The sequence below is a fragment of the Heloderma suspectum genome, chromosome 2 (assembly GCF_057233095.1).
Source record: "Heloderma suspectum isolate Gila_16-S chromosome 2, 16-S_ref, whole genome shotgun sequence".
In the NCBI taxonomy this organism is placed as follows: Eukaryota; Metazoa; Chordata; class Lepidosauria; order Squamata; family Helodermatidae; genus Heloderma; species Heloderma suspectum.
In genome coordinates, this window is record NC_139459.1 from 199694818 (window position 1) to 199716557 (window position 21740).

Genomic DNA, 21740 nt, shown 5'->3' on the forward strand with positions numbered 1-21740 from the left:
CTTTAGCAGTTCCAGTTTAGTGATGGTGGGTTTTTTCTACTGAACCCCCTTTGGTGCATTCAAAATAAATCCACAGCAAAGACTACCCAGTAAAAAGCAGTGCTTTGAATGGGACCTTGCATGTTAAACAGTCTGGCACTTCTGCTAGCTGCCATTTAAAATGACAGGTAGTGTAAATGCAAACATTCCTGCAGTTCCTGGCCTAGTTCCAGATTCCGGGTCTGTTTTGGCTTTTGCCTCACTAGCACCAAGAAAACACAGGTCTGTCTCAGTTTAAACTTACTAACAGAAGCACAAAGCTGCTTTTCATGTGATCTCCTTTTTACCTTCTGCCCTCATGTCTCCAGTTTAAAGAACAGAGAGATAGATTATTTTCAAGGTGCGTCTGGACTACAACTCTTTAAAGTGATATAGTGAATTTATTTTTTCTTCCACTCAAGCATCTGGACTTGCCTAGAAGTTATTACTCCCCATTGGAGGTTTACAACATCAAGCATTATTTATTCACCCTGTAGTGTTATGTATGGACAACAGATACAGGAAATGTATGTCATTTACTTTTTTGGTATAGAATTGGACTAGGATGGGCTTGCAGTTAGCCACTCTCCCGGTTACTGGCGGCAAGGTACAGATGGGAGAAAGGCAACCTGCCATATACAGTCCTGTACCTATACAGGGCTGCATTCTGCAATCCGTTCTTTGGGCTGTCTTTCTCCCCACTCCTGGTCAACACACAAACACACACACACACTGACTTTCCTTTTTTCCCATTCATTGACCCAAAAACAGGCCATGGGTTATTTGAGGGTTGGTTCCCCCTCCAAAAAGCTGTGCTGCCCGGGTTCATACAATACAACAAGCTGCGGCCTGGCAGGCAATTAGGCAAATGGTGCCCAGCACACACCGTAGCTTAAACAAGCCACCGTGGCTTGTTTCAGCCGTGGTGATCGGATCGTGTGAACAGGGCCAATATTTAAATGGTTCTTGAAGGTGTGTCTGGAAATATCTTTCAGAAAACCCCACAGATGGAAGTGCTTCTGTTTCATAGTTGTCTTCCTCCTCCTATTACTCCTAGAAGAAATACCTGGAATTGACCCAAGGCATCAGCCCCAATCATACACACGTATCTACTAAAAATGCTTACTAGAAAGTAAGTCCCATTAAAATTAGTTGAACTGACTTAGGAGTAAATGTTACAGGAGTAAATTTTATTTATACCCCTCCTTTCCTCCACGGAACTCAAGGCAACATGCACAGGTCGCTCCTCACAACATCCCTATGAGGTAGGTTAGGTTGGGAGATAGTTACTGAAGCAAAGTCTCCCAGTGATGTTTGTGGCTGAGTGGAGATTTGAACCTGGGTCTTCCCAGACCTAGTCCAACACCACCACACCACACTGGCATGCACACAGTCAATGAGTTATGATTCCTCTCTGCATTAAAGCAGCAGCCCCAAATCAGCAAATGCCTTAGTAAGCAAAAAACGTTCTTGCAATGTTCAGATTCCTTCTCACAGCGCTGTCACGTAGACTTGGGATTACTGGCTTCATCTCGATATAATTTTCCATCTCTGCCCTTGCTCTTTCTCTCTCCTGGTAAACATTCTAGGCTCTCCAGATGTTGTTGGTTATCAGCTCTAGCCAGCAGCTAGCCAATGGTGAGGGATGATGGGAATTGCAGTCCAGCAACGTCTACTTTTTCCCATCACTGCTTTATTGCTTGAACTGTTTCCTTCTCAGCCATCTCAGGCTGTGAGATCATCTCCAGTGGCCCGCAGTTATCACCAAACCTGGTTATGCCAAAGGGTTATGCATGGTCTCCACCAGCTCTTAATGGATGTCTGTTCTGCACTTTCTCTTGCATTTTCATTGAAAAAATGAATGGAGGAAATACTTTTATTTATTAATGGAAATGCATTTCTATCCCAGCTTCATGCCCCTCTCAGGACACCTAAAGTGGTTCACAAAACAAGTAATACAGTGTATAATCACCACCACCACCTCTGAGATAAGCAACAATTAGTACAAAATCCATATAACAACATAACAGGAAAGGCTATCCTATTTTTTATTTCTAGCCACAAGATAAAATAGACCAAGGCTGCAGTCTTATGCATGCGTACCTGGGAGTAAGGCCCATTGAATACAGTGGGATTTCATGCGTAGGATTATACTACACAACAATCCACCACTGTTGGTCAAAAGCTCATTTTGAGGAGCAGTGTTTTGACCTGGCATCTCAAACCAAGCAAAGAGGGAGCCAAGCATTTATACTGGGGCAAAGAATTCCACAGTTTAGGCACTACATTGCCCTAAAGCAGGCTTGTGGGATCTACTTGGTTTTTTACTAGAACCCCAAGGTCCAGCAGCTGGAGCCAGATGCATAATGGCCAGAGCCAACATAGTGCCCTCCAGATGTTTTAGACTACAAGTCCCATCATCCCTGACCACTGGCCATGTGGCTGGTGCTACAAGTAGATCCCAATCTACCTTCTGCCCACCTCCACCATAAAGGCCCTCTCCTGTTTACCCACCCACCCAATATGCTTCAGATGGTGGTGGGACATGGAGATTGATACATGGAGCTCTGGGAGATGGCCAACGGCAGCGCTAATCCACAGAACCTTTCAGTCTGAGGGCCAAATCCAATTTCGGAGAAGCTCTTGGGGGCCTCATTCCAGTGGTGGGCAGGGCTGAAGGCAAAAGGGGTGGGACCGAAAATACCAGCTTATTTTGGCTTAAAGCTCTTACTTCCATTAACTAAGGCTTAGGAGAAGTATTTCCACCTTTTAGAGGGAGAGAGAACTGCATAAAGGCTGAGAAACTACCAAACTCTCAGTGATTCCAAGGAAGGGGCGGGGGCTATTTGAGGACCCCCAGGAGGGCTGGATTTGACCCCTGGGCCTGAGGTTCAGCACCTCTGTCCTCTGCACACTTCTTTGGAACCTGATTTTGAGTAAACTGCCATAGGATCATGCTGCACAGGCCTGAAGACAAAATTGCTTCCTTACTCAGCAGGGCCTTAAAATTAATTTTACCTCCACACAGAGAGAATTTTCTGGCTCCTCCCTACACATTGTGCCTGAGTGTTTTGAGCAGCCCTTCCCCCCACAAACACTCTTTCTCTTACACCCCAAGTAGTCCTGAAAGTATGTGCCTCGCAATTTCAATAGGCTTTTAAAACTGGAACAAGAGAGACTCTTTTCCCCGTGCGCTAAGCAGTATTTAGGCCTGTGACTGCCAAACTCAACACATCTCTATGCACCACCTGTCCCTCAGTCGTGCGCAAGGAGGGCAGCCTTTCTAACACAGTTTGTTTGGCAAGGCTGGAGAATTCCAGCAGCTGCCGCATAGGAAACAAGATGCTGAGGTGGCCAGTATAGCAGCAGTCAGGTAATCAAACTCCATGAGGGAAGAATGGCTATGATGGTGGAAGAAATCCAAAATCCATATTGGTGTAATACCTATTACACTTTCATTATGAACACTATTCATGTGCCAGCCAATACAAACTATGTGTTTTGAATGTTAGCTCCTTGTTTAACCTCTCCTCCCCCTTGTCACACTTTACACTATTGTAACCAATATTCCACTGCTCCTTTGTCAGTTTCACTCTCCCCTTCCACTTCTTCATTCATGATCTTCTTTATGGATGGTCCCTAGGATCTTGCACCAAATAAAGCCCTTGAGAAAAAGTTACAAGGGAAAGTATTCAATATCATCTCTGAGGGACCACTGTAGAACCCTCTAGAATGGTGAGCTTTTGCTGTTGGAGGTGTGTAAAATCTATAACCTTGTCCCCACCGTTTTTGAGGTATGTTGTGTGCGTTTCTGAATTTATTTTTTGATTTAGTGTTCCCCAGGGCTTAAAGCAACATCTTTCAGTTGAGCCAGTAAGAAATTTGTGAAAAGCCTTATTTAAGACAGCAGTCAACTTTGAGCAGGGATAGGGGCAGAACCAGCAGGACCTGCTGGCGTGGATGACTGCTTTGAGTCCCTGCGATGTGTAGCTATGGGCTGCCATTTTAATTTCCCACAGTGCCTCTGAGCACCCAATATAGCATCACTTTGAGGCATTGTAGGAAATTTTAAAAATGGCAGTTGGGGACCCACTGATGTAGGAGGAGCCCACCTTGCTGAGGGTCCCCTCAAACCGGAGCCAGCCATTAGAGTGGATCCTAAAGGCTCGAAGAATTTCTTTGTTTGGTGGAGTGAGATGGGATGGGAGAGAGGATTCTGGGGCTGGTGGTTCAGGTGAGAGCTGGACAGGCAGTGTGCAAGCTCAGTTTGTCCCGGAGCAATGAATTACTCAGACTAAGGAGCAAAGCCAGAGTATGACCCTGTCTCTGCACTAAACCACCTGGGAAATGGCACAGTATGGCTCCTGTGCAACAATCACTCCTTGCTGAGGCTGGCTGGAGTGATCACAATGGCTCCCAGGCAGAGAGTAATTGTAAGCAGAGCGCACAGTAGCCACTGATGGCTGGTTCCTAAAATGGCGAGACTGGCGCCCAGCTTGCTGAAGAAGTTAGGAAGCAGGTCCTTCCATGTGATATGCCGCTTGTAGGGCCTGCCACTTTATCCTAACACTCTTAGGGTGCAATCCTGTGCATGTTTAGACAGAAATAAATCCTACAACTCACAGTATTCCCAGGTTGGGTGGGGCATGCTAAGGGTTGTAGAACTTATTTCTGTCTAAACATGCATAGGATTGCACCCTTAGTCCCTATTTCCTTCGTTCCCAGCTCCCCGTGCCCCACTCTACTTTCAGTGCGGCTTGGCCTGAGGCAGAGATAGTCCGGAGCTGAGGCAGGGACCAGAGTGTGCCCCTTCCTCTTCCTGCCTTAGGGTTTCCTAACTCAGTGGGATCCCAGGGGCTAAGCAGTGATCACAGGCTCACTTGGGCTTCCTGGGCATCAAGAATTGCTTTGCCTGGATTGGCAACCGCTGGGTTGGGCATTGTCCTGAAGGGATGGATGTCTGGAATTTTACTACAGTTTCTGCTTTATGTATTACAGAGCATATTTCCTCTCACTTTTCTCCTCCAGGAATGTTCCGGAGATTATGAAGCATTCTTTCTTGATTATTTCTGCTCTTCCACTCGAACCCATTTTCTTTTTTATGAGATAGTGAAAACAGAGGGAAGTTTTGATAATAGCTTTGCTTCTATTTTAAAAGAATGGCCAGGCAATCCCCCTTGGGCCCTGCCAGTAAAGGCAAGTTCTTCAACATATCCCCCTCTCTTATTTTCCTTCCTTCCTTCCTTTTATCTCACATTTTGTTCATGGTCTCTTTTGGTCTCATTCTATTCTCCTCTGAGACCTTAATATAATTGTTTACTGCCAAATAGGTTGTAGATCACAAGCTGAATATGAACCAACAATGTGATGTGGCTGCAAAAAAGGCAAATGCTCTTTTGAGCTGCATTAATAGAAGTATAGCTTCCAAATCCCAGGCAGTACTAGTTCTCCTCTACTCAGCACTGGTTAGGCCTCATCTGGAGTACTGTGTCCAGTTCTGGGCACCACACTTTAAGAAGGATGCAGACAAGTTGGAGAGGGTTCAGAGGAAGGCAACAAAGATGATCAGGGGACTGGAAACAAAGCCCTATGAAGAGAGACTGAAAGAACTGGGCATGTTTGGCCTTGAGAAGAGAAGACTGAGGGGAGATATGATAGCGCTCTTCAAGTACTTGAAAGGCTGTCCCAGAGAGGAAGGCCAGGATCTCTTCTCGATCATCCCAGAGTGCAGGACATGGAATAATGGGCTCAAGTGACAGGAAGCCAGATTCCGGCTGAACATCAGGAAAAACGTCCTGACTGTTAGAGCAGTACGACAATGGAACCAATTCCCTAGGGAGGTAGTGGACTCTCCCACATTGGAGGCGTTCAGGATGAGGCTCGACAGCCATCTGTCAGGGATGCTTTGACTTGGATTCCTGCATTGAGCAGGGGGTTGGACTCGACGGACTTATAGGCCCCTTCCAACCCCACTATTCTATGATTCTATGAAATAGGTATATGTAGGAACAGTATCTGCTGCTCGTCTCAGTCTGCTCTTGGTTCTGCCCCTTTCCTCCAGGGATCACCTCCAAACTCCTTTCCCTGTGTACCTTATAAGGAAGTGTCTCTAAATTAAAACAATCACTATAAGGATCAGTGGCTAGAACTGTGCTACTGTTCCTTTCAGTGCCACTGCCCATCCCTGCTGCTCCCCACAGCTGCCTGTCCCCACCTCAAGTCCCTGGTAAGCTTATTTGGGGGGTCGGGGCACCAGTGGAGCATCTTACCAGCCCTCTCTCAAGCCTGGTGCTTAGCCCTACTTGCTTGTAGCACCCCAACAAGGGTTGTTGTTGAAACACTGATTGTTGTGTTGTGTGAACCCAGCTGTGCTAACAAGCCATGGTTTGTTAACCACGAACAACCCACAGTTCACAACTCATCAATAAACCGTGGGTTCTCTTCAAGGGTTCATATGCGTTCACACAAAGGTTCATATAATCAAAGCTATGGTTTTCCCACTAGCAACGTATGGCTGTGAGAGCTGGACTATAAGGAAGGCTGAGCGCCGAAGAATTGATGCTTTCAAACTGTGGTGCTGGAGAAGACTCTTACGAGTCCCCTGGACTGCCAAGAGGTCAAATCAGTCAATCCTAAAGGAAATCAGCCCTGACTGCTCATCGGAAGGACAGATACTGAAGCTGAAGCTCAAATATTTTGGCCATTTAATGCGAAGAGAAAACTCCCTGGAAAAGACCCTGATGCTGGGAAAGTTTGAAGGCAAAAGAAGGGGACGGCAGAGGATGAGATGGCTAGATAGCATCACCGATGCACTGAATATGGACTTGAGCACACTCCAGGAGAGAGCGCAGGACAGGAAGGCCTGGCGTGCTATGGTCCACGGGGTCACAAAGAGTTGGACACGACTGAACAACAACAACAATGTGTTCACACAACAGAGCTACGCACACTTCATCAACAACCCATGGTTCAACCTTGAGTCTGGGTTGAGTGTAGGTTACCATGTTCTGTGAACCAGGTCATAGAGTGCTGTCTTCTCTCCACTGAGTCATTGCAACCAGCAGCCACTCATGGCCGAAGGGCTCCCAGATCGGAGGCCATTGCTTCCTGGTAGGCCATCAAGAAATCATAGGACCCCGTCATTCAGCCTTCCCCAGCCTGATGTGCTCCAAGTGTGTTGGATTGCAACTCCCATCATTCCCAGCTGTTGACCATACTGGCTGGTAATGATGGGAGTTGCAGTCCAACACCTGGAGGGCACCAGGCTGGGGAAGGCTGAATTAATTATTTAAGTAATGCCTAAACGGAAGGCAGCATGGGGGAAACAAGTTCCTTCTTCCATTGGCATGCTCAAGCCCACCCTCCCTCTTATTTTGCTCCTTGAAAGTCTTGCTGGCTTGAAAGTTTTGCACGCCTGGAGATACGTTCGCATAACATTTTACTGGCATGCTTAATGTATGCTATCTCAGTAGCTTACAACAAGATAAGACAGGGCAGTGGTAGTACCTCCATATTACAGATGGGATGCTGAGACTGGGAAGCAGGTTGCCTAAGGCTAGCACTGTGTGTGTGTTTCTGAGGCTGCATGGCAGGGGGTTGGTAGCTGCTGTCTTGTCTTGACATCTTCAAAACCAGTATCAAAATTATACATAGAGGATGCTTTCCTTAAGTTGTAACTTTTAATTTCTGGTTAACTTTGTCGAGCCTTTTAAACCGAAAAGCAAATTTACTTGCCTGCCTAAGTATTAACAATCCAAAATGTAGGTTCTTCGCCTGAATATAGGTCCTGCCGCCTGATTGCCGCCTCTTCACTTCACCAGTAGGGAAGCAAACACACTTGGCCAGGTGGTTTTGAAACTTGAATTTGTTCAGAAAAGCCTTCCTCAACCCGTCGCCCTCCAGATGTGTTGGACTACAACTCCCATTATCCCCAGTTAGCACAGCCATTGGGGAAGGCTAGTTCAGATCAGATTCCTAAGTATATCTTTAAACACAGCAGCATTAAGACCCTTCATGCTGCAATACTTTAAGGCTGAAGTAGATTTACTTTTATGTTTCACTCTGTTTCTAAATTTTATCACCTGACCTATTGCTAGCCTTGCCTTGTTTATCTTGCTTAGTCTGCATAGTAGCTAAAGTCTTGTGATGACTTGAATGCTGGTCTCAAACTTGTAGGGAAGCTAAGATCTTACAAAGCTTTCTACTGTGTTGAACAGCTCAGGTTTTGCAAAGGTTATATTGCATATCTAATTATATATTATGAAGAGCAGATCATAGGACTGGGCTGCAAGGGGTGACACACAGACCCCTCGTTCTGGCATGTAAGGGGCTAGCACTGCAGCAGCAGCAAGGAGTTAATATGTTTAAAACATGTAACCTATCGTTCAGGGTCATTGACCCAGTTCGCACATCATGGTGGCAAATCATGGGTTAATTAACTGCTGGGTTGCGTGCCATGTGCAAGCCACTTCCATTTTGCATAAGCAACCGATCAGCCTAATCATAGGCTGCTGTATGATATGCGAACTCGGACACTCTGGGTTGTTTGTGAGTTAAACAAGCCAAAGTTAACCTAAGGACAAATCCTAGGTTAATTTTGGGTTGTTTAACCCACAAACCAAGTTCAAAAGTTCTATAGTGGCAGTGTTTTTACCACAGAGTTGAATAGGGTAATTGCCCTTAAGTGTATGGAACTTTTTTATGTGACAGAAAGCTTTTAAAAAGTAATGCCTGAATTAAAATTGGTTCTCTCTACATTTCATTTCGCTTACGTTGGTATTTCTGATGCCAGACTCCCACTATTGGCTTTGCTGACAGTCTTCCAGGGGAAAAAAAGGAGTAGATAAGAACTTGTCTTTCTAGTAGTTGTTACAGGACATTTTGAAACATAAGGTATAGTCATTACTCTTGTCAGATTGGACTTGCAAGGGAAAATTACTAGGTCAAAAGTGGCCTTTGTGCTTTCAGGAGCATGTCGAACCTGAAACTACAGGTTCTAATTCCTATTAAATATTACTTCATTTGATTCCATTGAATGTCCAAAATTCCGGCATATCCTCTTCCCTTAGGGCTTTTGGTTCCACTACGTGGCCTGGCAGCCATCTGTGCATACCTCTCAGTATCAGGAAAAGAGGGAGATTAGCAGCACAAACTTATATCTGTCTACTCAGAAGTAAGTCCAATTGAGTTCATTGGGGCTTACTCCCAGCTAACTGGGTATAGGATTGCGGTCCTAGGTTCTCTTCGCCCCCCACCCCCCTGATCTTGAAGCCACAGCCCTTTGCCAGATGACAGAGCTCTGCTGTCTAGCAGTTCAGATTTTGCAAAATCATTTAATTATTTTCCTTTGCTTTGGCAAGCTCTGGTCAGCTTTTGGACAACTTGCCTAAATTGGCAGTACCATTGCCTGTGTTGAGCTTCACATTTGCTGTAGTTTCCCTGACAGAAGTCAAGATAAGAGTTTTTCAGAATGAGAGAGGAATGAAGATCAGCATTAAAACTGTGTGTGTCCAACCCAATATTGGGAGAATCGGTAGGTCTACTGGCCAGGGCCAGGTACGCACAATGAAACAACCTATTGGTTGTTCAGGAGCAGGCGGGAATAAGCTGGCTCCCATCTGCTTCTGATGTGTTAAACAGCCCAGGAAAGCCCTGTCCTTGGGTTGTTGTACATGATGTCCGAACCCAGAACTCTGGGTTGTTGAGGAAGAAACAATCCAGAGATATAACCCATAGTTTGTTCTTGCATCATATGTCTGTTGTTTCTCCCTTAACAACCCAGAGTTTGGGGTTTGGATGTCATGGAGAACAGGCCAGGGATGGGCATCCCCGTGTTGTTTAGTATACTGGAAGCAGATAAGCACTCAGAAGCCAGCTTGCTTGCTCGGTCCTGCACACTCCCAAACAACCATGGCTAACAAACTGTGGGTTGTTTCATTGTGGAAACCGGGTCATTGGCACTCAGCCACACTTAATGCTGTCAGCCTAGAAACTAGTCCACAGGTCTCCTGCTATCCATGGGTTGGTCCTAATCTGCTGTTTGAGAATCGATGCGTTGGGTCCTACTCGGAACCTTTATCCTAGTTTTCACTTACGCTTTTTAGTTGAAATTGTTCCTTAGGTTAAGAAATTTTCTTCTGCTATGCAGAGAGCTGCTAACCTGGTTATGAACAAAGCCAGTTTTGCCTTGTTAGGTCCAGCTAAGGGCAGGTTTCACAAGGTGTGCCCTTACAGTCTGGCCTGTAGCTAGTTCTTTAACAAGATGCAACTCAAGGCCATCTCAGGGCCTGTCATCTTGGATGTTTTTGAATTAAAGCAATTCAGACTTTGGGAACTGAAAGTTCTTTGTGCAATCCTGGAATTACATGGTTATAAGAAACAAGAAAGTCATCAAATGTTATCTCTGTTGCCCCACTTCCCCCATACATCTGCAACACCCCACATAACGCACACAGCCCAGACTGCAGGTTTGTGGTCAGCCATAATAAATGGCAGAGACAGGAACAAACACAAATCCAAGGTGTCTGCACAGCGCATAAGTTCAGATAACTTGAGCAAATTAGCCAAGGTTAAAAAAAAAAAGTAGTGGAAGATGAAAAGTTTCCAAGGCCACAAGTCAATCTAACTTGTTTGGGAAGTTAATTTATGTATGAGGGTTGATTACTTTGTGGTATTCAGAACCAGTTAGGTGGAATGAAAGATTCTTCCCCTCCCCACACTTTATTCAGTGCATTTTAATGTATTGTACATGTCTGATGAAAACCTCAAGACATGTGCCTAGCTTGTGATTGGCCACATCCTGAAATCCACTCCCATCCCCCCCTGAAGTGGGCTGAACTAGGGATTGGCAAGGTGTGGTTTCTGTGCATCAGAATCCAGGCCTGTTAATGTGCCAAAAAACACTGAAAGCCAATTTGCTTTGAGTTCAACACATGAAAAGGGACAGTCCTTGGACCCACTCCATCACCGCCACCACCAAGTTCTTCTACCTTGCAGCAATCCTAAATGCTTGCTGACCCCTCCTTTTCTCTTGCTCTCTCTTCCTCTGCTAGGGTACTGAAATCCAAGACAGTGGCTTATTGGACAGCGAAAGTGCGTACAGCGAATCAGATCTCTTTCCTGATGAAGACAACATGACCCTGGCCCAGCAGGAAGTCCACCATGAGTCTGATATGGACAGTGCCATTGAAAGCGCCCACAGCTCGGAAGCATCGGATGTGTGTAGGGGCGAGGAGAAGGACAGCGTGCTGGGTGGCCTCTTCCTGCCTGGAGATAAGTACGTTAATAGCTCTGACGGGCTGTTTCAGATGTTGCTTTTCACTTTTTAAAAGGTGAAGGTAGTCAAGTTGGCCCGAAGCAAGATTCTAAAATCCATATTAGTGTAATACCTTTATAAGGCCAACCAAAAGATCACAACAAATATGCAAGCTTCCGAGATATCCAGATTGCTTTGTCAGGCGAAATGTTAGACAAAGCAGGGGAGAGGAGTTTGTGTTCTGACATTCCCTTTCTCCCCACACCAAGGTCAAGTCCCCTCAACCCTTCTGCGACATCTGACCTCTCCACCTATTCCACCGCCTCCTTGATCAGTAACGAAGAACAGTTTGAAGATTATGGAGAAGGAGATGATGTGGACTTCACTCCCAGCAGCCCCTGCCCCGATGATGAAAGCAGAACAAATGCCTATTCTGACCTTGGTTCATCTGTTTCTTCCAGGTTTGTGATTTGTGTCATTTTAATATTCCTTTCTTCCCCGCTCCCTTAATGGAGGAGGGGGGAAATGGCTACTCAGTCAATTCTGGTGACTTTTGGAGTTGCTTTGTTTCTCGTCAATGTAAAAGCCAGCTTTTCCCATTGCATCCCCTTTTTTTCTTGGTGAAAGCCTTGCTAGAATTTTTACCAAAACCTAAGGCAGCCTTCTCTAACGTGGTGCCCTCCAGATGGTGCCCTCCAAATGATACTGCCAAGTGGAGCTATGAAGAAATCACGTCAGACTTTGAAGCTTTGGGAAGGAAACGCAAGAACGTTGCGGCCTAGATAGTTTTCTCATATATCCTTCCAGTAGTCAGAAGAGGGATAGGAAGGGAAATAAAAATACTCTGGGTGAATGACTGGCTACGAAGGTGGTGCTGACGAGAGAGATTTGGATTCCAGGACCACGGGCTATGCTTCCTGGAAGATGGACGATTGGCAAGGGATGGGTTGCACCTCACAAAGGCTGGGAAGAATGTGTTGGGCCACAGCATGAAGAACTTTATCAGGAGGGCTTTAAACTGAATCCTACGGGGAAGGGAGACGTAAAGTTGGGGGTAACAACGGACGAAGGCTCATGCACCGCAGTGGAGAGAACAGCTCTAATAGCACCCAATAATAGTGTTCACAAACATGTAGGAAGAAAGCCAGACTATGAAGCACATGGTCTTCGATGTCTATATACGAATGCCCAGAGTATAGGAAACAAACAGAATGAACTTGAACTCTTAATACAGGAGGGAAATTATAACTTGATAGGTGTAACTGTGACCTGGTGGGATGACTCTCATGACTGGAATACAGCAATTGAAGGATATAACTTGTTCAAAAAGAACAGGAGGAATAGAAAAGGAGGTGGGATTGCGCTATATCTTAAAAATACATATCTCTGCACAGAAATACAGGAGGATGAGCTTGGTAGCCCCATCAAGAGCATCTGGGTTAAAATAAACAGAGCAAAGAATAAAAGGAACATGGTGGTCACAGTCTACTACTGGCCACCCAATCAAGAAGAAGACGAAGATGAAACTTTTGAAAAGCAAATAGCCAATGTTTCAAGGAAGCATGATGTAGTAGTAATGGGGGACTTCAATTTCCCCAATACTTGTTGGGAGACAAATTCTGCAAAACATGACCCCTCCAAGAAATTCCTAACTTATGTTGTGGATAACTTCCTCCTACAGAAAGTGAAGGAAGGAACTAGAGGATCGGCTATCCTTGACTTGATCCTAACCAACAGAGATAACTTGGTGGATAAAGTAGCATTAACAGGAACTCTGGGGGAAAGCAACCATGTTATACTTGAGTTCTTGGTTCTAAAGGAAGCAAAAGCTGAGTGTAGCTAAACGCATACCCTGGATTTTAGGAAAGCCAATTTTAATAAACTCAGAACAATGATAAGTAAGATCCCATGGCAAGTGACTCTAACAATAAAAGGAGTCCAAGATGAGTGGGAGTTTTTAAAAAAGAAAATTCTCAAGGCACAGTTACAAACAATTCCAACAAGAAAAAAAGGTGAACACTACAGAAGAAGACAATGTGGCTTCACAAAAAGTTTAGAGATTATCTGAAAACAAAAAAGCACATATATAGGAAGTGGAAGGAAGGACAAGCAACTACGGAAGAGTACAGGCAGATAGCACAGAATTGCAGGGATGGCATCAGGAAGGCTAAAGTGGAGAACGAGCTGAGGTTAGCAAGGGGTGCTAAAAACAACAAAAACACTTTCTTCAGCTACGTGCATAGTAAAAGACGGAGGAAAGAAATGGTGGTTCAACTATTAAATAAGGATGGCAAAATAATAACACAACAAAGAAAAGGCAGAAGTGCTCAATTCCTACTTTGTCTCAGTCATTTCCCAAAGGAGGGTCTATGAACCCCCTGGCAAAGGCAAAGTACAGGCTGAAGGGGCAGGATTGCAGCTGGAGATCGATAGGCATATGGTCAAGGAACACCTATTACTTTGAATGAGTTCAGATCTCCAGGACCAGATGAACTGCATCCTAGAGTAATAAAGGAACTGGCAGAAGAACTCTCAGAACCACTGTCTGTTCTCTTTGAGAAATCATGGAGGACGCGTGAAGTGCCAGATGACTGGAGGAGGGCTAATGTTGTCCCTATCTTCAAAAAGGGCAAAAAGGAGGAACCTGGGAACTACAGACCAGTCAGTCTGACATCAGTCCTTGGGAAAATTCTGGAGCAGATGATAAAGCAATCCATCTGTAAGCACCTTGAAAACAATGCAGTGATTACTTGAAGCCAACATGGATTTGTCAAGAACAAATCCTGCCAGACGAATCTCATCTCATTTTTTGATCAGGTAACCTCCCTTGTGGACCGCAGGAATGCTGTGGACATCATATACCTCAACTTAAGCAAAGCTTTTGACAAAGTGCCCCATGATCTCCTGATGAGCAAACTAGCTCAAAGTGGGCTAGATGAAACAACAATCAGCTGGATTCACAGTTGACTACAGAATCGGACTCAAAGAGTGCTTATCAATGGGATCTTCTCAAACTGGGGAGAGATAATGAGCGGATACTGCAGGGCTCAGTCCTGGGCCCAGTGCTCTTCAACATTTTTATTAATGACTTGGAGAAGGAGGTGCAGGGAATGTTGATCAAATTTGCAGATGACACAAAATTGGGTGGGATAGCTAATACTCTGGAAGAAAGAATCGAAATTCAAAGTGATCTTGATAGACTGGAGCGCTGGGCAGAAAACAGTGGAATGACATGTAATAGGGATAAATGCCAAGTTCTGCACCTAGGAAAAAGAAACCAAATGCACAGTTACAAGATGGGGGATATGTGGCTCAGGAACACTACAAGCAAGAAGGATCTTGGAATTGTTGTAGATCACAAGCTGAATATGAGCCAACAATGTGATGTGGCTGCAAAAAGACAAATGCTCTTTTGGGCTGAATTAATAGAATCATAGCTTCCAAATCCCGGGAAGTACTAGTTCCCCTCTACTCAGCACTGGTTAGGCCTTATCTGGAGTACTGTGTCCAGTTCTGGGCACCGCACTTTAAGAAGGATGCAGACAAACTGGAGAGGGTTCAGAGGAGGGCAACAAAGATGATCAGGGGACTGGAAACAAAGCCCTATGAAGAGAGACTGAAAGAACTGGGCATGTTTAGCCTTGAGAAGAGAAGACTGGGGGGAGATATGATAGCACTCTTCAAGTACTTGAAAGGTTGTTCCAGAGAGGAAGGCCAGGATCTCTTCTCAATCATCCCAGAGTGCAGGACACAGAATAATGGGCTCAAGTGACAGGAAGCCAGATTCCGGCTGAACATCAGGAAAAACTTCCTGACTGCTAGAGCAATACGACAATGGAACCAATTACCTAGGGAGGTAGTGGGCTCTCCCACACTTGAGGCCTTCAAGATGAGGCTGGACAGCAATCTGTCAGGGATGCTCTGACTTGGGATTCCTGCACTGAGCAGGAGGTTGGACCTGATGGCCTTGTAGGCCCCTTCCAACCCTACTATTCTATGATTCTGTGTATTAGACTACTAGTCCCATCAGCTCAAGCCAGCATGGCCGATCACCAGTGAGGATGCGAGTTGTAGCCCAAAACACCTGGTGGACATCACATGGGGAAACATTGATGGAAACAGCACACCATCTTATTCAAGTTTAGAGAAACACAAAAATTAAATGGCGGGTTGGCACACAAAATATTAACCTGGTTCACACGTAACACCTTTTCATGGGTTAAACAACTGGTGACTTGGCAGAGCTGCATGAGGGGAGTGAGAATGCTACCTCCCATCCGCTTGCCACTTCTGCTTTGCATCCATTTTCCAAAACCACCCAGGAAGGTTTTTTCTTGGGTGGTTAATCATGACAACTGAACCCGGCACTCTGGGCTGTTGAGGATTAAACACCCTGAGTTTTAACCCAACTGTGAATCTGCTCTGGGTAACAGAATTCTAAAAGGAGCTATGCAAGGTGATGAACCCCTTTTGGGGGATTGGGTTCAACACCTTGGATAGCTCCTTTAGGGCTCTGGCTGAATCCTAGAGCAACTTTACAGCCCCACTGACATCAGAGCCATCAGCCACCACTGGTGTATGGTCTACCTTTGTCATCTCTCCGGATTTTTTAAAAAACAAAACCTTAACTGGAATGTGTGTAGATCAGACACTATCTGCACTGGCTTCTAGTATAATATCTTACCAACCTGGGACATCCTGGAATTGCGAAATGAAGGAAAGTATTACATTTTGGTGTTGGGAGGTGGCATTTCAGAAGCGATGGCCTCCTGGGGCGAGCACCTTACTGCAAATGTAGTGTTAAGAGGAGCAGCACAGCTGTCTCTGTTTGATATTGGATTTGTTATTTATTTTCAATGTTGTTTACATTACCCTGGGATCCTGTGGATGAAGGGTGGTTCATAAATTTAATAAATAACATAACATAACAAGAAGAAACTTCATTTTTTACTCCATGCACTCAGGACCTGGTTAACAACTCTTTTTGGTTTTCCGCCAACAGCGCTGGTCAGACTCCAAGAAAAATGCGGCACATTTATAACAGCGAGCTGTTGGATGTCTACTGCACCCAGTGCTGCAAGAAAATCAATCTGCTTAATGACTTGGAAGCCAGGCTGAAAAACCTGAAAGCAAACAGGTGAGTACAGCACAGTGGAGTCTCAGTGCAGCCTACAGGACCACATTTATCTGGAAAGGGAGACTTGCCTGCATCTTTTATATTTAGCCTTCATGAGGGAAGATATTATTTAATTGTGACTGTCAGCTGAATAAATATTTTTAGACTGCAATCCACTTACCTGGGAGTCAGTCCCATGGAACTCAGTGGGGCTTACTTCTGAGGAGACATGAATATGCTTGCACTGTACATTGGCTAATCTGGCTTTCAGTTGACTAACTGTGCAGATTAACAAAATCTCATTATTGGTACCTTTTGAGAGATGCCCAGAAGTATCAGATGCTTTATAATTTAATAAACCAAAGCAGTCGCTCGCTATTAGGAGGAAAGGCCAGCATGAAAGATTTCATTTTCATTCTCTATTCCAAGTAAAAACACTGGAACCAAAATAGATTCAAGAAATAAACCAGTATGCTTTTTACTTGCAACCTCCCCTCTCCACCAAGTTAAAACTTGGTCTCACTGATTCAATCGGCTTTAATTTACTGACTAAACCAATTAAAGATTTCAGCCCTAAGACACATAAATATATTTAACTATAAGCAGCTCAGCTACCATGCGTGTGTGAGATTTCAGCTTCTTATCCTTCACGTCTCATCTGGCATTGAACATTGCCAAAGGCTTTAAGGCAACTTAAGGCTACACTGTTTTAAAGCTAGAAGACAGGGCCAGCCCTAACATGACCAAAGTGAACTGCTCACTTCAGGTGGCACATTTTGGGGAACAGTGGCATGAACTACCCCCCTGCCAGCCACCTGCCTACCTAAAAGAAAAGAAAGCTGTGTGTAGAGCAATGGCAACAGAGCCTGAAAAGTGGCAGCTAGAACCGGGTTGGGCCCTGCTTGAATGAGCTTTCCAAACATTTGGTAAAGCACACATAGTGGCACTATGCATGCTAGCTTTCCCTGCTCTCCTGTAAGCGCGCACTGCCCCAGTTTGGATTGGGACTGCGGCACTCTGGGAGAGGGGTGAAACTTTCCCCCCTGTTTTTTTTCACAAAATTTCACCCCCATGCACCCTGGAGGTGGGGCTCTAAAAAAAAGCTCCCTATCCTTTTTTTAACCTGTGTTATATTCAAATTGCTTTAAAGTAGCTGCCTCCCCAGGACTTCTGTAAGTTTAATCTCCAAGTGGGGTAGTAATATCTTGTCACTACTGCACATACATGTAAATGTGTGAACATAGTAATGCACCTTGCAATGCAGAGAGGGCCATTTTTAATGCCAGGGAGGATTACTTGTTATATTATCTTTTTCAAATATATTGATTTCATTTTATTATGTTTATACGCCACCTTTCCTCCAGGAGCTAAAGGTGGTGTTTTGATCCTCACAAAAACATTGTGAAGTAGGTTAGGCTGAGAGGCAGTGACTGGCCCAAGGTAATCCAGTGCGGAATGGCGGGGGCACCATTTGCTGGTCTGCCTTAGGCAGCAAAACGTCTTGGGCCAGCCTCGCTGGAAGAATGCCAAGAGTCTTTGCATCCACTGCAGCACTATAGGATGAGTCACTCTCCGCTGTCTTTGTTTAAGGCTTCATTTCTCCCAGTGAACAAGGACCATAATTTCTTATGTTATGATAAGGAGCAGGAGTACATCGGAACAGATGAAGCTGCCTTATACTGAGTCTTGGTCTGTCTAGCCCAGTACTGTTGACACTGACCAGCAGTAGCTTTCTAGAGTTCAGGCAGGATTCTTTCCTAGCCCTACCTGGAGATGCTGGAGATTGAACCCGGGACCTTCTGCATGCAGACCAAGTGTCCTTGCACTGAGCTATGGCCCCTCCCCAAGACTGGGAGTGACCGATCTGTTCTCCCATCATCCTTGAGGCAGCCTTTTAAATACTTAAGAGCATTTACCATGGCCGGGCATTTTGAGGCAGGGGACCAGAGCACAGTGGTAGAGTGGATGCTTCGCAGGCTGGAGGCCCGTTTCAATCCCTGGCCTCTCCATTTAAAAGGATTCTGTGTACCAGGTCTGGGGGGGAGGATGGAATGTTAGATCTCCTGAATATGTATTTTGTGCTGTGGGAGAGACCATCCTCAGGCATTTCTCCCCTGCTCCATGTTTCAGAAGTACACTCACAATTCTCCTCCTTATACTCATTGTATACCCAACTCCAAGCCCCATTGGGCAAAAACCACTGAGCTTTGTCAGCTCCCCAAGTACCGCCAGACAGCCTTGCCATTGTTAGCTAGGCCCAACCCCAGATAATTCTGATGATCTAATCTATTAATTAATTGATTAATGTTTTATTTTTTAAGATTTAAACTCCACCTTTTGATCAAAAAGATCCCCGATTCTCTTTTCTGTAGTTGGAACAGAGAGACTGTTCTTCTGGCTTTTCTCCATTTTGTGTTGATATTCTAAATCGGCCTTCCCCAGCCTGCTGCCCTCCAGATGTTGTTAGACTACAACTCCCATTAGCCCCAGTCAACATGACCAGTGGCCAGGGATGATGGGAGCTGTAGTCCACAACATTTGGAAGACAGCAGGTTGGGGACGTTTGCTCTCAATCCTTTATCTTCATTATTATTCTTTTCTTTCTTTCCTGCCTTCTTGTTCCACATGCCTGTGAATGTGCCATTGCAAAGAGTATTCTCAGTTCCGTTGAATGAAAACCCATTCACGTAAAATGCAAAAAGCTTATGATCCTGGTATTGGGGAAGATTGTTTCCTGCAGCAAAGTTCAGAATCTATTTTTAGCATCTTTTACTTTTCTCTGAGAAACCAGTAATTCCGGTTTCTTTAAGCCCTTCAAAGCTTGTGCAACTAACATAAAATACACAGGAAATTCCTGCTGTCTGAAAGCTTAACTCTCTGTAGTGGCTATATTTTCATTTGCTGCCTGGGGCTGTGTTTTTTATTTCCTCACACACCACATAATTAAACTGTGGGATGGGGTGCCATAACATGTAATGATGGCCACCAACTTGGATGGCTTTAAAAGGAGATTGGACCAATTTATGGAGGAGAAGGCTATCAGTGGCTGCTTGACCTGATGTCTGCATATGACCTCAGGTGATACCTCCACAGTGTGCCTCTGAATAGAATTTGTTGGCCATCACAAGTGGGAGGATGCTGTTGTGTTCCTTTCCTGCTTGTGGGCCTCCCAAAAGCCCACAGTCAACCTCTGTGGAGAACAGGATACTGGGTTAGATAGGCCAGCGCAGCTTTTCTTACGTACGTATGTCTCTCTGCATTAATACGGCACCATCCATGTAAAGGGCACCAGAGAGTTACATACCTCTGCCTGCTCTCATGCGGATGACTGTCTGAAATGGATAAAGGGGGAAAACAGAGGGTGGGAAGGAAGAAGGAAGGATAGGGAAGGATGAACGCAGGCAAAAGAATTTCGTACGTTATGTACTTAACAGTTTGTTACATTTGGAGATGAGGATTAAAGAGACAACGCAAAGGCCATGCAGAGAAGGTGGGGTTTTAGAAGCGATTTGTCTTTTCTTGTTCTGTGGAGCCAATGTAGGCATGCTGGTGCTTTTTTTTTTTTTTTTAGCAAACTGTCCACACATTATTATTATTTATTATTCTCTGCCACTATACTTGGAGCTTCACAGATGACTAATCTCTAATAAAGATTTGCAACAACCCATTTGAAAATTGCTCTGTTGGTGGCTGGTGCTGATTCTAGCAACAGGAGAGATATTTAAGGGTGCAATTCTATGTATGCTTAGACAGAAAACTTCCATGCTGGGAGTTGTAGGACGTTTTTCTGTCTAAACCTGCATAGGATTGCACCCTAAGTGAAAGGGAAATCATTGTGACCAACTACTTGCAGCACAACTCCTAAGCATGCTGACTCAGTGGGACTTACTTCCTAGTAAAATTATTTGGATTGCAGCCTTAGTGTATTCATAGACTGTTCTGTATTGCACAGTCATAAGGAGGAAATTGCAGATTAAAGTTAACCTAATGTGTCTCATGTCTGTCCTTCTTGTTTCTTCCAGCCCAAACAGAAAAATATCTAGTACAGCTTTTGGAAGGTAAGAAACATTACACACTTCTCTATCCAGCTGTGCCATTTGCAGTTAGCCGTCCTTAAATGAAAATGCATTTGCACATTTGAATGTACAAAGAGCCACGTGGGTTTGAATAGTATCTAAATTAAATGTAAGAAGCAATTCGATCTATCTACCCTAAATTCAGAGGTGGAGAACTTCTTGAGCCCTTAAGCTGATTTACCAATAGCTCCCACTGCACCAGACTCAAAAGGAAGGAAGTCAGCAGGTAAAGCTTTTCCTCTTATCAACTGGGAAAACCTTCCCTTGTTGAATTTCTCCTTGTCATTCTGCCTTCAGGAGTAAAAAACCTGGCAACCCTAGGACCCAGTGCTACACTTAATATGTAGTGTACAGGACTTGCACTGTTCCTGTCTCATATCCTGTGAGCGTTTCCTCATTCTAATCAGCCTGTTGCAAGCTGGTGCCCTCCAGATGATTTGGACTTCAGCTCCCATCAGCCCCAGCTGTCATGGCCAATGGTCAGGAATGGTGGGAATTGTACTCCCCAAACATCTGGAGGGCACCAACTTGGGGATAGCTGCTCTAGATCTACCACAATGTTTTCCTTGTCTTCCAATCCAAAAAAATGAAATGCACTTTGGCCCTATTCAGTTGTTATAGGAAGTGGTAAAAGCAACACGGAAGCAGGGTGGCAGCCGTTAGCCCCTGCCCTGGCATACATACATACAGCACAAACATCTGCAGGGAGGGAGCCCTTGCGCGTCCAGCTGTAGGTGTGAATGCCGCTCTTTGCAGACTCGCGCGCTGTGTACGCACAGATGCCAGGGAGAGGGGTGAACCTGCGCGTGCGATGTTGGGGCGGAACCACTTGGTGTGGCCCTGCTTGCGTGTTGCTTCTGCCCCTTTTTAGATTGGCTAAGCAGGGCTTCTGACTCTGCAAAGTTGGTGCCTCAGCTATCAGCCTGTTCTTTTATGCAAGATCTTCTCAAAGCGAGGGCTGGGCAAAACCATGATGGTCAGGATCACTGGTGGCTGTTTCTTCAGACTGTGTATCATGATCAAGGCATGAATGAAAATTAATCAGGGCCCAAAGACCCTCCCATGCAAATGTTCTTATCCCCTTCCATAAAGAGAAACGCTCCAGAGTACGTAGGGATTCACTATTGCACATGCCAATGCAGGTCGGCCCTACTATTAGGCAGCGCGAGGCAACTGCCTTGGGCAGCAGGTGCTGGGGGCGGGCAGCAGTGGCAGCCTGTCAGCCGTTCCTCCTGAGCCTGCTCCTCTTGGCCATTCCTCTCTCTTGGAGGACAGA

General features: G+C 45.1%; 1 protein-coding gene across 1 annotated transcript in view; it reads left to right on the forward strand.

Moving 5' to 3' along the window:
• The window catches only part of RAB11FIP4 (RAB11 family interacting protein 4), a 55852-nt gene that overhangs the window by 21883 nt on the left and 12229 nt on the right, over positions 1–21740 (forward strand). The window contains exons 2-5 of the mRNA XM_084837246.1: positions 11070–11293; positions 11542–11733; positions 16275–16409; positions 20411–20446. Coding sequence (XP_084693372.1) covers positions 11151–11293; positions 11542–11733; positions 16275–16409; positions 20411–20446 — 506 coding nt within the window. The 5' untranslated portion in view covers positions 11070–11150. The remainder of the gene's footprint in view (positions 1–11069; positions 11294–11541; positions 11734–16274; positions 16410–20410; positions 20447–21740) is intronic.